Genomic DNA, 17,737 nt, shown 5'->3' on the forward strand with positions numbered 1-17,737 from the left:
TACCCAGGGATCAATGTACATTTTGACTGGTTTATTTGAGCTACATTATGTGTTGATTTAACACCATGTTATAGCTTTGAACTTTTTAAGAAAATGTGGTTGTGTGAAATGTGCACTAAATTGATTTCTTATCCATAACTCATGTAATGTCTAACATATTATATGTTAATTAAGTGTTAAAGGAGAATTCCGGCCAATTTTTACGCTAATCTTGATCGCTATAGCTACGCGAGTACTTTCGATAGAAAAAACCCCAACCCGAATCAGTGCAGGTAACACGGAGAAGCTGCAGCTACGTACTACAAGCGTCCCCTGAGCTAAAACGGCAGTGGTCGGGGCAAGTTTTAGAGTGCCTTTGTGCGTCTTAACAGACACAAAATGCAATTAATGTCTGTGCCACATGAACAGGGCCCTTACGTGTCAACAAGATGCGTTTTCAACTAAGACATTGTTTAAATTCACCTACCCTGGTCCCTGTCTCGATCCTGCCGGTAGCTAGCTTGCCCTGCTAGCTGATAGCCGTTAGCCATTAGCCGTTAGCTACTAGCTGCCGTCCGGTGAGTGTATTCAGACAGGCTTCTGTGATAATCATCCCAATAAACATCCACGGAGCGGCGGTGGTGTGGCTATGTCCTCCAGAGGACAGTTCATGTCACGTCTTGAAGTGTATTCCCCCCTAAAATAAACAGTACTGTGGTAGTAGCTGTTAGCTGCTAGCTGCCCTCCGGTGAGTGTGTACAGCCAGATAGCCGTTAGCTGCTAGCTGCCGTCCGGTGAGTGTATTCAGACAGGCTTCTGTGATAATCATCCCTCAGCCTAATCATCATCTCAGCCTAAGCTTTGAGACTAAAACCTTCGCTTTGGAGTTGGAAGGATCAACCAACAAGGGGCAACGTGCCCCTGCCAAATAACCCATCTGAGCTCACCCTCATACCAATGCGCAGCGACAGCCTTGGTCGCAAAAGACAAACGCAGGTCATGGGTATTCAAACCACCTTGATCTGAGGTCAGAACCAACAGAGAACTGAGCCAAACCCCTACCCCACCAACTCACGCCAAAACAAATTCCAACCTGATCAGTGGAAAAGTAGAAAGTTCAGTGAGTATAAAGGAAACACCAAAGAAAATGGTTACAAATCAGCTCCACCAGTAAGGAACAACAACACTGAAGGTAAGTAGAAAACATCCAGATTTAGCCAAGAAACAATTTTTGTTTCACCTTGAACAGAAAGGAGTAGCATGAAAGTTCTACCTTTCCATGATGCTTGAAGACACACTCCTACACGAAGCTCCCCTTCTGACAAGGCCGCAGATATTACCTTAATGTCATTAGCACTTTTCAGTAAGCTGCATATGATGGCCTGCCGATCAAAGACCTAAAACATGCAAAATACATTTTAAAGGTTACTTTTATTTTATCCAGACAAAAAACAATCTTTTCATTTCTTTGAGTGTTAGTTTTAATTTAATATATCTTGCTAGTTGTAATGGTACACATGGATTAAATAATGATGAATTGATCAATCATGACAAATTTAACTGTAGCAGTTTACTTGTTCAATTAAACACACACCTGTGAAATTGAACACATATAATCATACAATCACAAATATCCACATCAATCCATTATTTTATTTCAAATGGACAATTGTAAATGTCCAATGTACAACACAACAAATACATTTCAAACATGCATTAAGGTCCAAGGTATCAACCCTTAGAATAAAAAAAAATTGTTTAAGAATACAAAAATAAATATTTGAATTGTAAATATAGCATTCAGAAATGATGGTCCAATATTCTCATTCTGTTCTAACTTTAAACCTGTACTTCATGTGGTTTCACTGGCCTGTACCTGGAGATATAAAAAGATTATGGAAAAAGATTAAGTGCAACCATTAAGAGAATGGAATGAGTTAGAAAACAGGATTCAACATGTGCTTTGAAATACTGATATGTTACTTATTATAAATGAATGAAAATATGTCTGCAACAGTCAAAAACAATATAGGCAAAGTTTAGACTTGAATATGTGATGCCATACAAATGTACAGATCAGCTGATCAAGAACTGCAGAAATGTACAAATTCCTGTACAGCAGGACACTTTCAGCTCTGAATCTGCACTTTCATTATGTAAAAGTGCATCCAAACATGGAATTAGGCTATAAACGGTTTGTTTCCAAGTCAATGTAGACAGGGGTTTATACTCCCATTCAAAAATCACTGTAGCATGGAAGTTTATTCTCGACCTTGGGAACAGCATATTTAATAAAAAATACTCTCAACTCGAAGTTTTTACTGAATCACCTCTAAAATAGCTCAGAAAATTTTAGTTAATACTGTTGTGTGTCTCTCTCTCTCTCTCTCTCACACACACACACACACACACACACACACACACACACACACACACACACACACACACACACACACTTCTTCATATACACAAATGCAGGATGAACGGCTTAACATCTTAAAACAAATCATTAACATACTGTACAGCCACACAAAGACTCTAGACAAACTATGGTTTGCCAACACAGTTGCACTGCTTAGGCCATGACAAAATAACTACTTTGGTAACACACAATGACTGGTTTTACAGTACATGGCTTACGTCCTCAAGAGTCAACTTTGCCGTAAGTTCCCTCTGGTGGTCGGTAGCACTTGGGAAAGGCCATCAGCTGCAACATGTTGAAGGCATATTTCCTGCATTTAATATTCTTTTGAACGTTCTCAATCCGACATCCTTCTCTGGTGATCAAATAAACAGGGTGAAGAGGGAATGAGGGAAAAAAAGAAAGAAAAACAAAAAAGTAAACATGAATGAGTTTTTAAATTAGGTTTGTGATGATAAACACAAAATACAATTTAATTTGGTCTCTAAACCATCAGCCATAAATTACTGTATATATATATCACATTTGTGCGGAGATCACCTGAGACAGCCATTGTTGCCGCTCACAACTTCTGATTACCACTTTGAGACTCCATTTTACAACTTTCGTTCAAGTGTCCATCTAGTACATTTCATTTGTACAGAGAGTCGGATCTGCCCAGAGCCACTCTGGATCTGCCATAACCAATCGCTAACGTTTGGTTGTGACGTTGGCTTAGCATCGCTAGTGTTTCGCCTTAGCCAACTCCTTCACCGCTAACGGAGCGAGCTGGAAAATCAAACTTTTCCCAAACCCCGTGAGGAGGAGGGCCACAACATCATGGCCACCAACAAAACTCAGCAAAGATTGTTCTTGCTTGGGCTTTAACATCTGGATATTCGGCAGCCTTGCCACAACGGAGCGAATGGCTTCGCTTGCATCTTTCTCCGCCGCCATTACGGAACTACAACTCAAACTAGCACATGACCTAAACGTCATGGTTCTCAGCCACTCCATCTGTTCGCTGATTGGACCGGTAAAGATTTGACTGAAGAAAACCCGTGAATATACCGCAAACCCAGACGGAGTACTGAAGGAAAATGAAAATTGAGCGGAAGTACGTAGGAGGGCAGAGCCAGGCTAGGCAAACCCAGTCTGCTGCTGAAGACCAGGGGATATGAGAGGAAAATCCAGAGAAGCTACTGAATGGGCCTTGTGGTGAGATTGTTTTCTCAAATGTTTGGTAGAGGCAGAACAGGGTTAGAAAGTCAACTTAGCGTCAGGACCAGCTGAGTGATGGGACACTTTTTTTTTTTTTGCTTAGCTTTTGGCATTACATGGTTTTCTGTTGGCATTACATGGTTTTCTGTTGGCATTACATGGTTTTCTGTGGCTATAAGTGGGGCTCACTGTTTTTAAGATGAAGCAAATATTTGCTTGCTCTTTTCTGAATGTTAATGAATAATGGGTATAGTCCTAATTCAGCTCTGCAGGCATTGCTCGTGGTTTTTCTGTGCACCTGCGAGATGCGTTTGCAGAACTCTAAATGTATAATTTCCAATTGGGCTACATTCTGGTAAGAAAGAGGACCCCACTAACTACCATAGAGGAGAATTGGTTATATGACAGATTCAAATAATTTGAGACATATTTGAATTTGAATGTAAAATTGTCTTTTTACTGCATCAAGTGAAAGTGTGCTTTCTCTCTCCGTTCATTTATTGTTGAGTTAAAACTTCCAGTGGAACTCATTCCTAAATAAGTACAGTTGTTTAATGTATGTGTTCCCTAATATGAAGATATACATATTTCCCTGAGATCTGGACCTGCAACTTCTCCACATCTTTATATTTTGGTCGCATTTCCTCTCTTGTCCTCTCCCCTCCCCTCCCTGCAGCTGTCCCTTAGATGTTGCTAGGCTACCAGCTTGACCTCAACTAAAAATCACACAAATATCAAAAACATTTGAAATGAAACTTGTAGTTGAGCTAATTATATACATTTTGTGGTTGTTGTTGTTGTTGTTGTTGGCAGTTACACAAATTATCCTAAGCCCTTTACTCTTTAGCTAAACTTCATTGTTGCTATCTTTACTTACAGTCTAAAACAGGCATACGTATTTAGAACTGCAAACAAACACGTGCGTCATTAGTGTCCCTGTTAAACCTTCCAACCAATCAGAATCCAGAATTGTCAGGGCCATGCTGTATTAAATATTCTACTATAGTCTTTGTGTGATTAATTTGTTTTCAGCACCAGTCAATGCCAGGGGTAAAGACTGACTTTTTTTTACTAAGAATATGTTCTTCCTTCACCGGGACTCAATTGTCCAAAGAAACGGTTGTATTTTAACATGTTCCAGTGAAGCACTTTCCTGTTTAATGATTTTTTTAATGCTTCGGATGATTATGTGGATCATTATGTTCATTTCATATCATTTAGATTTAAAAATAGTAGTTACATAAATCAAAAAAACTACCTTTCAGCCAAGACTCGGCTCATTTAATCAGGTTTTAGTACCTTAAAGTGCTGTGACACTGTATTAACTCGTGTCTGCTAATGCTTCAGACATATATTTCTGTTTGAAAGCATAATGTGGTGTTGGGCAAGAGCTAGACGGTTAGCTTTCCAGAAACATGACAAACGAGTGACGAGTATTGCCTTTCAGGATTTAGACAAGTGTAACTGATGTGCACCTGAAAAAGGAAGTGATTGTGAAGGTGCTTCTAGGTGCAAAGGTTAGCATTTTATTGTAAGGTGCAACAGCTAATACTTGTTCTTCCACACTATATGAAGTGCTGTATGTTTTATGTTTTGTTTTGATTATAGTGATAACATGCATGCTTAATTTGAAGATTTTCATCCATATTAGATAAACAGTGTGGGAAATCCAGCCAAAACAATGAAAAACCACTGTCATAAATACTTAAAAATTAAAAAACTACATGCAATCCAATACAACACCTTCACCACAACTATGACCTACAAATACTTCAGCTCATCTGTGACATGTTCTCAACATATAATTAAGACTACAAGCTTCACAGATGCGTTTTTTGCTGTACTGTTTTTATTGGATTAAAACACCATGTTAAAGCATTAAAACGGCCTGTAAAAAAAGTGAGACCATCTGAATTCTGGGATACCATTAAAGTTTGATAGACTGCAATGTTTTGCCGTTAATCAATACATAACAGGCCTTATGTCCTTCCAACTTTTCCTTTAAGGGTCACTTCACTCAAATCATGAATCAAGGTTTCTTGTCTACTGTATAGTAGCCTGTTCATAACTGGTACAAGTGGGACATTGTTTCTGGAGAAACATTCTGCTATTAACGTCATTTCTTTATGCTTGTAGAGCCACAAACCAAATGTCATTCGCCCATAATACATTGTAGGATAGGGTAGTGGAAGTCTCAGTGGTGGAGATGTCATAACTTCTGAGGGAAACTGAAACTATCTGCACTGTTAGATATTAGGACAGATAAGTGAGACACAACATTTTATGTGATGTGGTTTTGGCCATTTATTCGATCTCTGCAAAGAGGCTGAATAAATTACCAAAACCAAAAGTTAAAAGGAGGAAAGTTTTTACTTTCCCTTTGTACTCTGGTCAATGTCCACTGGTTCAAGTTTCAGTCTCGGGGTCGAAGCATGAGCTGCACAGGGATCTTCTAAACTATATAAGACTTTTACTGTACATGTGCTGCTGACACAAAAGCAAATTATTCAAGTTTGAGGACAGGATTACGCAACCGCAGGTGTTAAAAAAGAGATGTCTACAGTGGCAGAGACTTCTTAAGATGAACTGCAGCTTAAGAAGACATGCAATTAACGACAATATTTTCACCTTTTTGACACAACATATGTACAACGTAAAATTGTACACGACAACTCACACTTCCAGACATGCAATATTTTGTACTTTTTCGTTTATGTGCCACTGTTTTATCCTTCTCAGCAATATAATCCTCGAAGAAACTTCACTCATCACTTTCACATAGAGCTTCTGTTTCATTTGATGTTACGAGTTAAAGGGTAAGACTTGAAGGCATGAAAGCATTGTTTAGTATCCAAATTGAGTATTGCTATGGGTGAGTGATACTCTGATTGCTGGTTACATGATTGGCCACCGCAGGGTGACGTTGGTAGGCTACTGCATTTTCTTTTTCCGGCTCCCCCATATGACCCCCACCACCACAGCCTAGCACTTCCCCCATTCAAAATAAATAGGAAGACCTGCGTTGTCACAGACCATCTGAGAGTACAGTGAAAGCAGTTAAAAGTAGTCCCAAACTAATTTATTCCTGTTTGAGTAATGATTTCAAGAAAATTACAGTTCCCAGAAATTACTGAACTATTTTATTTTTTATTTTTTTAGAAATGAAAGTGTAAATTTGTGACCTTTTTTTTTTTTTTAAATCCTTTTAAAGTAGGAATCAATGGGTTTGGGGCTGGGTGACAGACATGGTAGAAAAGTATAGATTAATGTCAGGCTTATCCATTAACCTTAAATGAAGATGTCTGAGAGTTAATATGAATTGTATGTATATTGATATGCAGTTAGTGTAAACCTAACGCTAACATTAGTCTTTGGTAAGTTTGTTCTTGTCAGATATTAAGGACTTACCTAAAGTTTGTCGGATAAAATATTCCTGACGAAACAAGAAAGAGGAAACTTAATTGACAGTTATCTAATACCATCTGATTTAAATACAATTTATTTGGTGATTAACACCCAACAGCTTGAGGTTGATATTAAACCACTTGCTAATAACCCTCATAGGTAAAAGTCAGTCAAATCACACTAAAACTACTCATAGAAGAATAACCAGCAAACACAGAATAAAGGAGTAAGTAGAGATGGCATTGTCAGCAATTTATTGATATTTTGCAAGCAGAAAAACAAGACTTAAAATGAGCCACACAACCAGTAAGTGCGAGCTAACAAGCAGCAGGGCAATGGGGTAAAAGTGTCTGGACGCTGGTTTGTTCTCTGTCACGGCGCCAGCCTCAGGGTCCTCCCACTGCCCAATGTCTCCCTGGGTCAGCCGACTGCAGGGGCGCCCATCAGAGTGAAACAGAACGAACAGAGACAGATCAAAACACTGCGGTGTTATTACAGTCTAGATGCTGTCTAAGTGGTACTTCTAGCACAGATTGATCACTTAAGAGCCCATACAGGCTGGTACCAGAAGGCCCACTTAGACACAGAGCCATTGGTACAGACTTTGCTTCAAAGAGCCACAGCCACAGACAAGCAGGCAGCAATGACGGAGCAGACATGTAAGAAACAGGCTCACGAAAAGCTGCATGTTAAGCTACATAATGAAATGACTTGGTTGGCAGAGGATGCAGAGAGGAGTCATGCAGTTTGATGCACATTTTACAGTGAAGGTTTTATGTAGAATGTGTTTTCATTACATCTGATCCAGCTGATAAGCATTCACTTAAGTCTAGAGCGGAAGAATCCTTGTTTACGGTAGGGGTTTGTGACACTAGTTTTCGATTTTCTTTTGGATAGCATTTGACTTCATTCACACTGTGTTTATGCCAGACTTAACTCACTGCCAGCAGCACAGAAAACATCATTATCAAAGAATGAAACTGCTTCCTTTCAGGATAATCAGGACCATAGGACAGGTGCAGAAGGTCCATGTAAGGAAGGATGTTTAGCCTGTGTGGATAATGGAACTCGGAAAAGACAGACAAGCACATACCTGGAGGTTTTAGTTAGCCATAGTCTGGAGTGATAGAAACAGCAGCCAACTACTCTCTAGCCAAACACCTGATGGCTACACTGACAAGAAGAATAGACTTAAAGACACTGTATGCACTGAATCTGCTTTGTTGTTGCATGTACAAACCACCAAATTTCTGACCCTAGTTGTAGAATATGTTGAGTGATTGAGTTGTGACCAGTTGTTATTTGTATCTTTGGTCATGTAATGTCCCGTCCTCTTATTCATCTAACACATTGACAATATTTGTTGTTGGTTTTCTTTCCAGGTTTTCCTTCCACGGGGCCAAGGAAAATAAACAGACTTTCTATTTCACTTTCACTTTGCAACAAGTAGCCTAAAGCTATCTGTCAGGCTATGTTGTCTAGGTTAATGTAACATTTCCATAACACAAACATCTCAAACAATGCCAACTTGACATTAAAAGTGTCATAACAGGTTCATAACAGGTGTCATGTCATGGTTATGCATACCCCTTCAAATAAAGTGTTCACCACAACGGCCATCCGCTGGCCTGCACAGGTCATTACCACAGGCATTTTAGATAAGCACTTCACCAAAAGCCTTAACAAAGTTCTAAATTTAGAACTTATCAGATTCAGACAGACGCAGATGTAGATGTTTACTCTGCTGGCACACACAAACAATAAAGGCAGCAGTGTCCCTGCAGCACTGATAGGAACATGCATGGTTGCCTTTGAATGTGTGAGGTGGTGATGGTGAAGGGAACACATGATAATGTTTTTACTGGCACATCGAACGGTGATAAGATGGGAGGAGAAGGTGCAGACAACATGTCTTTGATGTGTGCGGTGGACCCAGCTTTTGCTCATACAATGTGTTATGGGTGCAGGTTATTACTTCAACCAGACGTTTGTAGTAACATGTCTATTAAAGTATTACAGAATGCAATTGCTAAATCTTTGGCAATTTTGGCTAAAGGATCAGTTTACCCAATTTTTTTCACTTGCCTCTTGTAGTATCTAGCCATGCTGATAGTTTAGGTATTACAAGTTGAGATATCTTCACTGAAAACTCTGCTAACAACCCAACACAGTAGAGGTGAATGGTATTTTATTTGTGCTCCTCGAAGCACTGAAAATTAATCAAGTTGAAAAACCCAACATTGTGTCTTTCCAGAAACAACATCCTGGCTACTCTGGATAATCCATTGTCTATCGCTTTTATAGGAACTATTTCTTTTATAGAAAGTAGTTCCAATTAAAACAGTTCAGAGTGAGGTCTGTGGATTATCCAAAGAAACCAGCACATTTTCTCTGTCCATAAAGGCAAAGTAGAGAACTTTGCCTTTATGTTATTTGGATGAATGACTTTTTATATGCAGCATGTTTGGGATTTATTGGAACAATAACTTGCACCCATAATATATTTATAAGGTCTTACCTCCGCATACAGTCCAGAGCACGGATGAAGAAATCCTTGCTGAGCTGGTGTTCGTCACGTAGGAGGGCACACTGCTCTAATGTGACAGACATGGATGTCCGATCTTTGGCACTTTTACAGCTGGTAAACCTGATGCCATTTAACCTTCGGCAGATCTGGAAGGTAGTGGAGAAAAAAAAACACATTAATTAACATTAATGTGAACTGTTCCTTTTTTGTCAGCAATTGACCCATCTTGTAAGAAAACTGTGCCTGGTTTTACATTTGCTTTTTGACATAAATTGCAAATTTGAGTATCATCCAACCCTGGAGATTGTTGATGGTGCCTATTTAGCCATGCTAGCGGCATTGACGGTCAGTCGATCCACTACTGTGGTCAAATCTACTATCGTCTCAACAGCTATTGGATGGATTGCCACTAAACTTTGTAGAGACATTCATGATCCCCAGAGGATCTAGCACCATCATTAGGTCAACATTTTTATCAGTACAATACTTTGTTTTATGATTACGTATGTAAAACTAATGACTTTCCCATCAGCCTTAGCAGGACTTTGTTTAGTGCTAATTAGCAAATGTTAGAATGCTAATACACAAAACTAAGATGATAAACATGACCATTATTTCATCTAACATCAGCACAGAGCTGCTAGCATGGTTGTAAACTCTTAGTCTTGTTTGAACAGAAACAAGACAAGACTGTTCTGTGAATCACAATCACTGTAAGAACATGTATAACAATTCATTGACAGATACTGAATATCAGGTTGAAGGTCAGCGTCTATGCAGTATCGTCTTCCAAAGTCAATCCATCATGCTCAGGCTTTTTGTTCAGCTTCCATTAAAGCCCATGAAATGTCAAAATGTCAAAAACGTCATATTAGACTGCATCTAAGTGTTTACAGATCACAGTTACCCTGGTTATGCAAGAGAGGATGTTTATTTATACGGTTCATGGACTACTGTCTTCCTTGACAAGGACAAAAAGTTACAATAAAAACAGTGCTCACTGTTCCAGCAATCCACAGTATCTCCACGTTCTTTCTCTTCTTTGTAACTACATTCTGGCCCAGGGTTTCAAGTAATTCCTTTATGTCAGTTGGTGTCTGAAAACATGGTAGACCTGTTGATAAAAAGCACAAAGCACATTGCCAGTGAGGGGTTCTGTTTCATACTTTGTTCTGGTGAAGATAAAAGTTTGAGAACAGGCTGCCACTCAGGGCTGAATGCAGGTTCTAATGGCGTAATATGTGTTAGCAGACAAAAAGAAAACAATTTACTTAAGGTGCTGTAGGTAGGATTGCGAAGATCCAGGACTTAGCCAAAGAATTTGAACATCGACAACTTCTCAGTCTCTCCCCCCTTTCTGCTAAAGCCCAAACGGTCTCCTAAGCCCCTCCCCCCACAAGGGAGAATGAATGCGTGCGCATGAGCCCCCCGGCCCTGATTGGTGCATCTGAACAGGGAGCTGTGGATTTTTGTAAATCGCACTGCAGGCTGTAGGTGGTGCCAGAAGAGCCAGATTTTTTTTTTTAAATGACCTGCTTCATGTAGTTCTATTCGAATATAGGGTCAGTTTCAGCAAATATGACAGAAAGTTAGTTTTATAAGTCTTACCTACTGCACCTTTAACACACTTTGTTATAGATGATTACATTCAAAGATTCGCTTCATAACTGATAAAGTGACATTGTATAAATTGTCCTGATGTGGTAAACTCCATTAGATACGCAATGCATATTGAAACAGTTTTAAACAGTTATTTGTCAATACAGTTTTTTTTCCCCCAACATCTTTGTTACTGCAAGAGTCGCTTTGCTGCAGCAGTGGGGCCTGGAACACAAGTCCTATAGTATTTTTCAAAGATTGACAAAGATAGAGTATTTGTCCGTGGTAAAAAAAGAAAAAAGAAACATTTGTGCACTTACATTCTAGTGGCACCTGTTCACTTAATGATTTGCAATAGGCTTCTAACATCTCAAAGTTCCTCTGGTTTATTCTTTCTTGTAGAGAGATATCTCCAAACCTGAGAGAATGACAGAGAGAATGAGGGCTATGGTGGAGCATCACCAAGACGTTTAACAAATAACAGTTTATCATTCGAAATTACAATATAGCCAAGCGAATGCTAAATGCAGCTGAAATAAGAAGATAAACCATGAAAATAGTTGCTTTGTTTTTTTTGTTAAAACATTTTCAACCAATTAACATAAGTAAATACAACATGTTTACATGTTAAGCAGTTCTTTGTCTATGAGGAAAAGTGAGTATGCCATTAGAGTTTTGAATGCTTCAAGCACAGAAGGATTATTTTAATTTAAATTTTTGGATATAGATGCACTTTGCAAGAATGAATCATAAAGAAGACGCTGTGCACGACTACAGTTATTACGTGATATTGATTAGTTTTAGACCACACTGGCCTTAGTTAACATGTTGCTTGCGTTAAGTGCAACAGATTGGAGTGAACAAGGACTGTCTGCAGTACCTCTCTGCTATTGTTTGCTGTTCATTGATGCCCACGTTAAACAGCACCGGGAATACTCGTAGAGGCTTGCCCTCCTTGATCTCCTCTGGCAAGGTCTGGAAAACCAGTCGTGGTAATGGCACTTCTACTGTGAAGTGGTCTCTGAATGCAGGAAGAAGAAAAACAAAGGGGAGGTAAAAGAGACAACAGAAACATGATTAAACAGAAATTCAATAGGTTCTGCAATGCTGTAGAATTTGACACATAAAGACAGGCCTGAGCAAGCTGTACCAAGAGAGACTGTTTGTGTGTATGCATGAGAGAAGAGAGAAATTAAGTGTGTGAAAGAGATTGCTTTACAGATTGACATGGAGGGGGTGGGGCAAGAGTAAGAGCGTGTATCATCTTATCACACTTGGCATAATGCACAGTGACCGGCTCACATAACTGACTGGCAAATGTCGTACAAGTAAACTACAGTATTTATTTACTGCAGAAGGGGGACGGTATTCAAACTGCCAAGATTCAAAACTATATATATATATATATATATATATATATATATATATATATATATATATATATATATATATATATATATATATATATATATTTCACATACTTATATGTCTCTACAAGGTCATATAAAATTCATCATAACACCAGTGTATTCTCATAGTGAATAGTCAATATTTGATCTGGAACCTCTTGTTGTGAAAACACCCGGCTCTGGAAATAATAAAGGAGGTTTCTGTCTGGGTGAAAGTCAAAACATGGAAGATGAGGTTTCAAAGGTCAGCACAATTGTTGTTAATATAATATAATAATTAGTTAATAATAATACTAATGTTAGACTGAAACCTTTGTACAGGGTTAAATATACAGTAAGGAATTATGCAGAGAATGTTTTACTCTGACATGCTCCTTGATGCGAGTGTTTTGGAAAGAACCATGGAATTTTGGGTTGAATTTAAGTAAAAGTAACCACTCATTAAAAAAAAAAAAAAAACTGAGGAAAAGCCAAAACGCTTGCACACTGTTGATCATTTTAATCACTTCATTAAGAGCGTTTCAGTCCTCAGACCTTGGGCAGGTAAAATGAATATGTTCATTTGCAGGATTTTGTAGTTTTTCACAGTAAGAAAAAAAATTACACAGTTGTAGCATAGTTGGGTAGTGTTTACAAACTACACACCTAATTGCTTTCTTTTTCCCTAAACCTTTCTAAGAAATTGCAGTTACATGTCGAGCCTTTTAAAGAAATTATAAAGAAACTGGAAGGGCCAAGGCGTGCGCTATCTTACAATGTTAAGGAAGTGTGAATTTTTCTGATTATTCCGACACCACGCGTTGAACACACATTCAATGCCCCATTTTGCAATGTCATTGAAAGTGAGAAATAAATGTGTGTGTATCTGCCGCGTGATCCTAAAATATAATGGGTTCTTCCTTATCCCATGCCACACCCTTCTACCAAGTTTTATGAAAATCGAGTCAGTAGTTTTTTCTAATGAAGAGACAAATTAAACATGTTATGTTCAAACAAAGAAAAGCAAGCAGAGAAGGAGATGATGTCTCACCGCCGGCCACACACTAAAGGCTGGAGGTCACTAAGGTCATCTGTCTTGGCTTCTGTAATCTGGAACGTGACTCTCTGCAGGTCTGAGATTCCAACCTCCATGTCCTCCAGCATCCCGATCTCCTCACCTTAAACGGTTCGACAAAACAAGATTAGCAGTGATTTAATACTTGCTCGTCAAACGTCTTTTTAGTTACTCAAAATGAGTTAAGGTCGGCTTTAACTTTCCGAGTTAAATCCGGATGATGAATATAATTCAGAAACTGCCCATATGATACTGAAGATGCATTGCTTTTATCATATAAATGGGTTAAGGAATAAGCTGTCTTTCAGCTTTTATTTTTGCTGACCAATACATTTCACTTCCTTGAGAGGTGAATCATGAGCTTTGTCAAACTAGCATGAAGGAGCTGCATGGTACTCATATTTTACAAGGAGCTCCCTTAAAGTCAATCTCTAGTCTCTGTATTGATCTGAATCTATCCATAATACTCTGGTGAACTTTCACCTAGAACATGTTGTATAAAACCAAGTTATAAAAGTGCCTGTAATAAAGGCCCAACAAAACTAATGACTCATTTGCTACATGTTGTGATTTGTTACTCAAATAAAAGTAAAGCAAAACAGCTGTGTTCAGAGGCTTTGAGGTTGCCATTTCTTTCTTTTAATCTTAAAAAATGACTCACTGTAGGTGCTGAGCAGACTCTCAAACTGGGCAACCAGGCCAACTAGGTGGAGCTGCCTCAGGAAGCCTTGGTCCTGCATTCCTGCATATAGCCTCATGACAAAACCACAGGCTAATGCTGCCAGCTGCAAAACAAACAAACACACACACACACACACACACACACACACTTGTAATTCTCTAATGATGAAGATTTTTGTCAACAGTTTGTTGAAGCAAGCGGTGAGCAAATTAATTTATGAGCTTTAAAAAAATGTAACGCTTCAAGACTTGAGTGTATGGGGACATTTTTTAAGATTTTTGTGGGGCTTTTTTTCCCCTTTATTTCAGAGTGACGGTGAATAGACAGGAAAGGTGGGAGATGACACGCAGAAAAGGACCACAGGTCGGATTCGAACCCGGACCACTGCAAAGGGCTCAGCCTACATGGGGCGCACGCTCTTACTGGGTGAGCTAGAGGACGCCCCGTATGTAAACATTTAATGATTTGTTAAAAAAGGTTTTAATGTTGTTTGGACAAGCTAGGCACAAGTTTAGCATGGCAAAGTGAGTTGCATTTTGGATCACAAAGGACAGACAATTAGATTATTTTACAGTTCAATTGACTAAAATTAAAAAGTAAAAAGTCTAAGTATTTCTTTACAATTTTAATTTACGAAGTGAAGGATTGTTAGTTTTGTGAACAGAGGGCATTTACAATTAAACATTTACTAGGGTCAGATAAACTAACTAAATTTACTGAAGATTTTTAGAGTTGTTTATTATCTCAGTGTGGCTACCTACTGCTTGACTGAAGACCACATCTCGCCTCTGTTGGAGGAGGAAGCCCTGTGGAATGCTGCAGGCTGCCTCCTGCAGGAGCACAAAAGTCATGGCTCTCTTTGCCTTCTCCACCACCTCCATCACACACTCCTTTAACCTGGTCACCAGAGGACGCAGCTGCTCCCTCCAGTCGCCTGCAGAGAAATATAGGATAAAAAGGGGTAGGGGTACACAGAGTTGATGTGGTTGTAGATTTAAACATGTCTTAACTCTTGTGTTCTCAGCCAAAAACAACATGCCGTTTATCTGTGAGGTGAAACCGGTTTAGCCATTATGTTTCCTTGAAAATGGGGAGTAACTACCGGTAAGAAAAACATCAAGCACATACAAACATTTCAAGCTGATCAAAGGAAAGAATTGGCCAGCTGTTAACTTGAGAAACCCATATACAAAAACATATTAAACTTTGTATGAACATAAAATAAAACATGGCCTCAGGCCTTCATGTAAGTGCAGCAGTGCAAAGTGTAAAGGGCTGGTTGAAGTAGAAATATATATCGTGGGTGTGGTGATAATAACGAATAACAGCAATAAATACACTCTCAACCAGTCACATCACTTGTCTCATAGCTCTGAAAAAGCTGTGCAAATCAGTGAAGTATGATATTAAACAATAGCTCTACACTCTCCCAGGAAATGATAGTTGTCTGGCTAGTGGCATGACATAAACACACACCATCACAAATCTGCAGCCAAAAGCAGATGGTGTGGGGTTTCTTAACAGTTAATTAGTATGCTGACGATATCATTCATTTTAACAAATAGTTTGTTGAAGCCGTTAATGTGATTGCATCAACCTGGCACTATTTAAGTCATAATTCTACACTACATTACGTCCTAAACATTCACATCATACCGTAATTGATGTGACACACCAGCATTTGCACCATAATATATTTCAAGAATAAAACATCAAACATCATGTTTGTCAAAAAAAGTTGGAAAGGCGGCAATGATGAACAGAATTAATGAGCCCCAGTAATCTGATGTCTCCCGCATAAACACACAAAATAAATAGTCACAACCAACCAATCTGATGTGTGTACAGGTGTTTGTGGTGTTTTTAACAGACTGGTGTTGTTTTTGCATGTAATTTAATCAAGATAAACACAGTGAACAGCTGTGTGTAATGGGACCACGCTGTGGCAAGCACTTCTCAAATCAAAGGCTGCAGATTTATAAACATATCTGTCCTGCTGCAATCAGATGGCTGCAGAGAATTTATGAACTGAAGAAGAAGGATTTCATACAGTGTTACACAGCTGTTTACAACAAATACTGTAAGAATCACCCATTTATTTTCACTGAGTGAATCTCCCACCTGTGCCAGGAAAATAGCAAACTGAGGGCTGCTTGCGCTGGTTGTTTCATCATCAAGAAAAAAGGGCTCCTTACATTTACTGCGTAAAAGACACATCACACTTGGTCATTTTACTCCCTTAATGTGGTGTAATTCCTGTTGGAACAGGATGTTGGAGTGAAACATAATGCAGAGAAAGATTACTCCAAAGTGAAAGTCAATGATAGTGGATCATTGACAGTATGCCAATTGCTTGGTTGTGGCAGGGCTGGAGAAACAGTTTAGTCAGTAGTTTTAGCTAACAATTATTAGCTATTTAATAATTTATTAGCTATCAGCTTCCCTCAATGCTTGCTAACTAGTTTCCAAACATTCAATTGCAATATGTATTGTTGATGCGTTACAACTGACTCAGGTTGATGGGCAGCTTACTGATCAGGCTGATCTTTAATCATTTACAAACATCATGATGTTAAATGATTAAAGATCAGCCTCAGCCTCACACACAAGATCAGTCTCACACCAATTTGTAATCCTATTTGTACATCTTCCTACGGAACACAAATATATGGATATATCATACAATCAAATCACAAGCAGGTGAGTTATTTGGGTTTGGTTGAGTCATTTAGTTGAGCCTTCTATTTACGCCCTGACAACTGCAGAAGTAGCCCCTAAAGTACAAGTACCACTGGTTACTAATCCCAGGTATTCACTATAAACTATATACAAATTGTCATAATACACTGATTTTATATTTATTTTTGTATTTACTTTTGCAGTCGTGATTAGCTCCTCTATTTCCTTATATTTTCCTTAATTAAAGTCACACTACATACTCAATTTTTTATGGGGTCTCAGATGCATTTCCTCCTTACAAAACAAGTTTTTGATGATCTCACTAGCCAACAGGGGGCAGTGTTGGGTAAGCAATGTAGCAAAACTAGTTTTCCCAACATGCATTCGGTCATATTGAAAAGTTCTTAGAGGGAAGTGGGGGCATCAGTGTTGACACGTAGACACACACAAGCACAGTTGGATACCACCAGTAATGTATAGCAAATCAGCCTTGCCCTTGCCTTGTCATAAAAATCATGTCTTATCTCATTCTACAAATACCGCCTCTGCACAGAGAAGGAGGAAACAGAACACCAGCTGTCATCTCTTCGCCAGCCCACCTGTCCAAACATCAAACCACCCCCCCCACCCACCCCCCAAAACGCCTTGTCATCAAAAGCCCAGGCTTCACTGGTCTCAGCAAGAGATAAAGCCCCTGTCATTATTCTGTCCATGTTTTTATTTAGACAGGCAGATGACCACTTGCTCTGAGCCTGTTCAGCGTCTTAATGAAGGTGCTCGG

General features: G+C 38.9%; 1 protein-coding gene across 8 annotated transcripts in view; it reads right to left on the reverse strand.

The window, feature by feature from the left end:
• Window positions 1–1,612: 1,612 nt before the first annotated feature.
• Window positions 1,613–17,737, reverse strand: part of inpp4b (inositol polyphosphate-4-phosphatase type II B) — a 144,988-nt gene continuing 128,863 nt past the window's right edge. For 7 of the 8 annotated variants that reach the window (XM_078262421.1, XM_078262428.1, XM_078262444.1 and 4 more), the window contains 8 exons: window positions 15,039–15,211; window positions 14,257–14,380; window positions 13,572–13,698; window positions 12,013–12,153; window positions 11,453–11,550; window positions 10,535–10,647; window positions 9,525–9,679; window positions 7,238–7,434 (listed from right to left, as the gene is read on the reverse strand). In XM_078262421.1, the coding sequence (XP_078118547.1) occupies window positions 7,260–7,434; window positions 9,525–9,679; window positions 10,535–10,647; window positions 11,453–11,550; window positions 12,013–12,153; window positions 13,572–13,698; window positions 14,257–14,380; window positions 15,039–15,211 (1,106 nt within the window). In that variant the 3' untranslated portion in view covers window positions 7,238–7,259. Of the gene's footprint in view, window positions 2,757–7,237; window positions 7,435–9,524; window positions 9,680–10,534; window positions 10,648–11,452; window positions 11,551–12,012; window positions 12,154–13,571; window positions 13,699–14,256; window positions 14,381–15,038; window positions 15,212–17,737 lie in introns of those variants that run through there. The other variant, XM_078262436.1, reaches the window with a different exon arrangement.

This window comes from Sander vitreus, chromosome 2 (assembly GCF_031162955.1).
Source record: "Sander vitreus isolate 19-12246 chromosome 2, sanVit1, whole genome shotgun sequence".
Classification (NCBI taxonomy): Eukaryota; Metazoa; Chordata; class Actinopteri; order Perciformes; family Percidae; genus Sander; species Sander vitreus.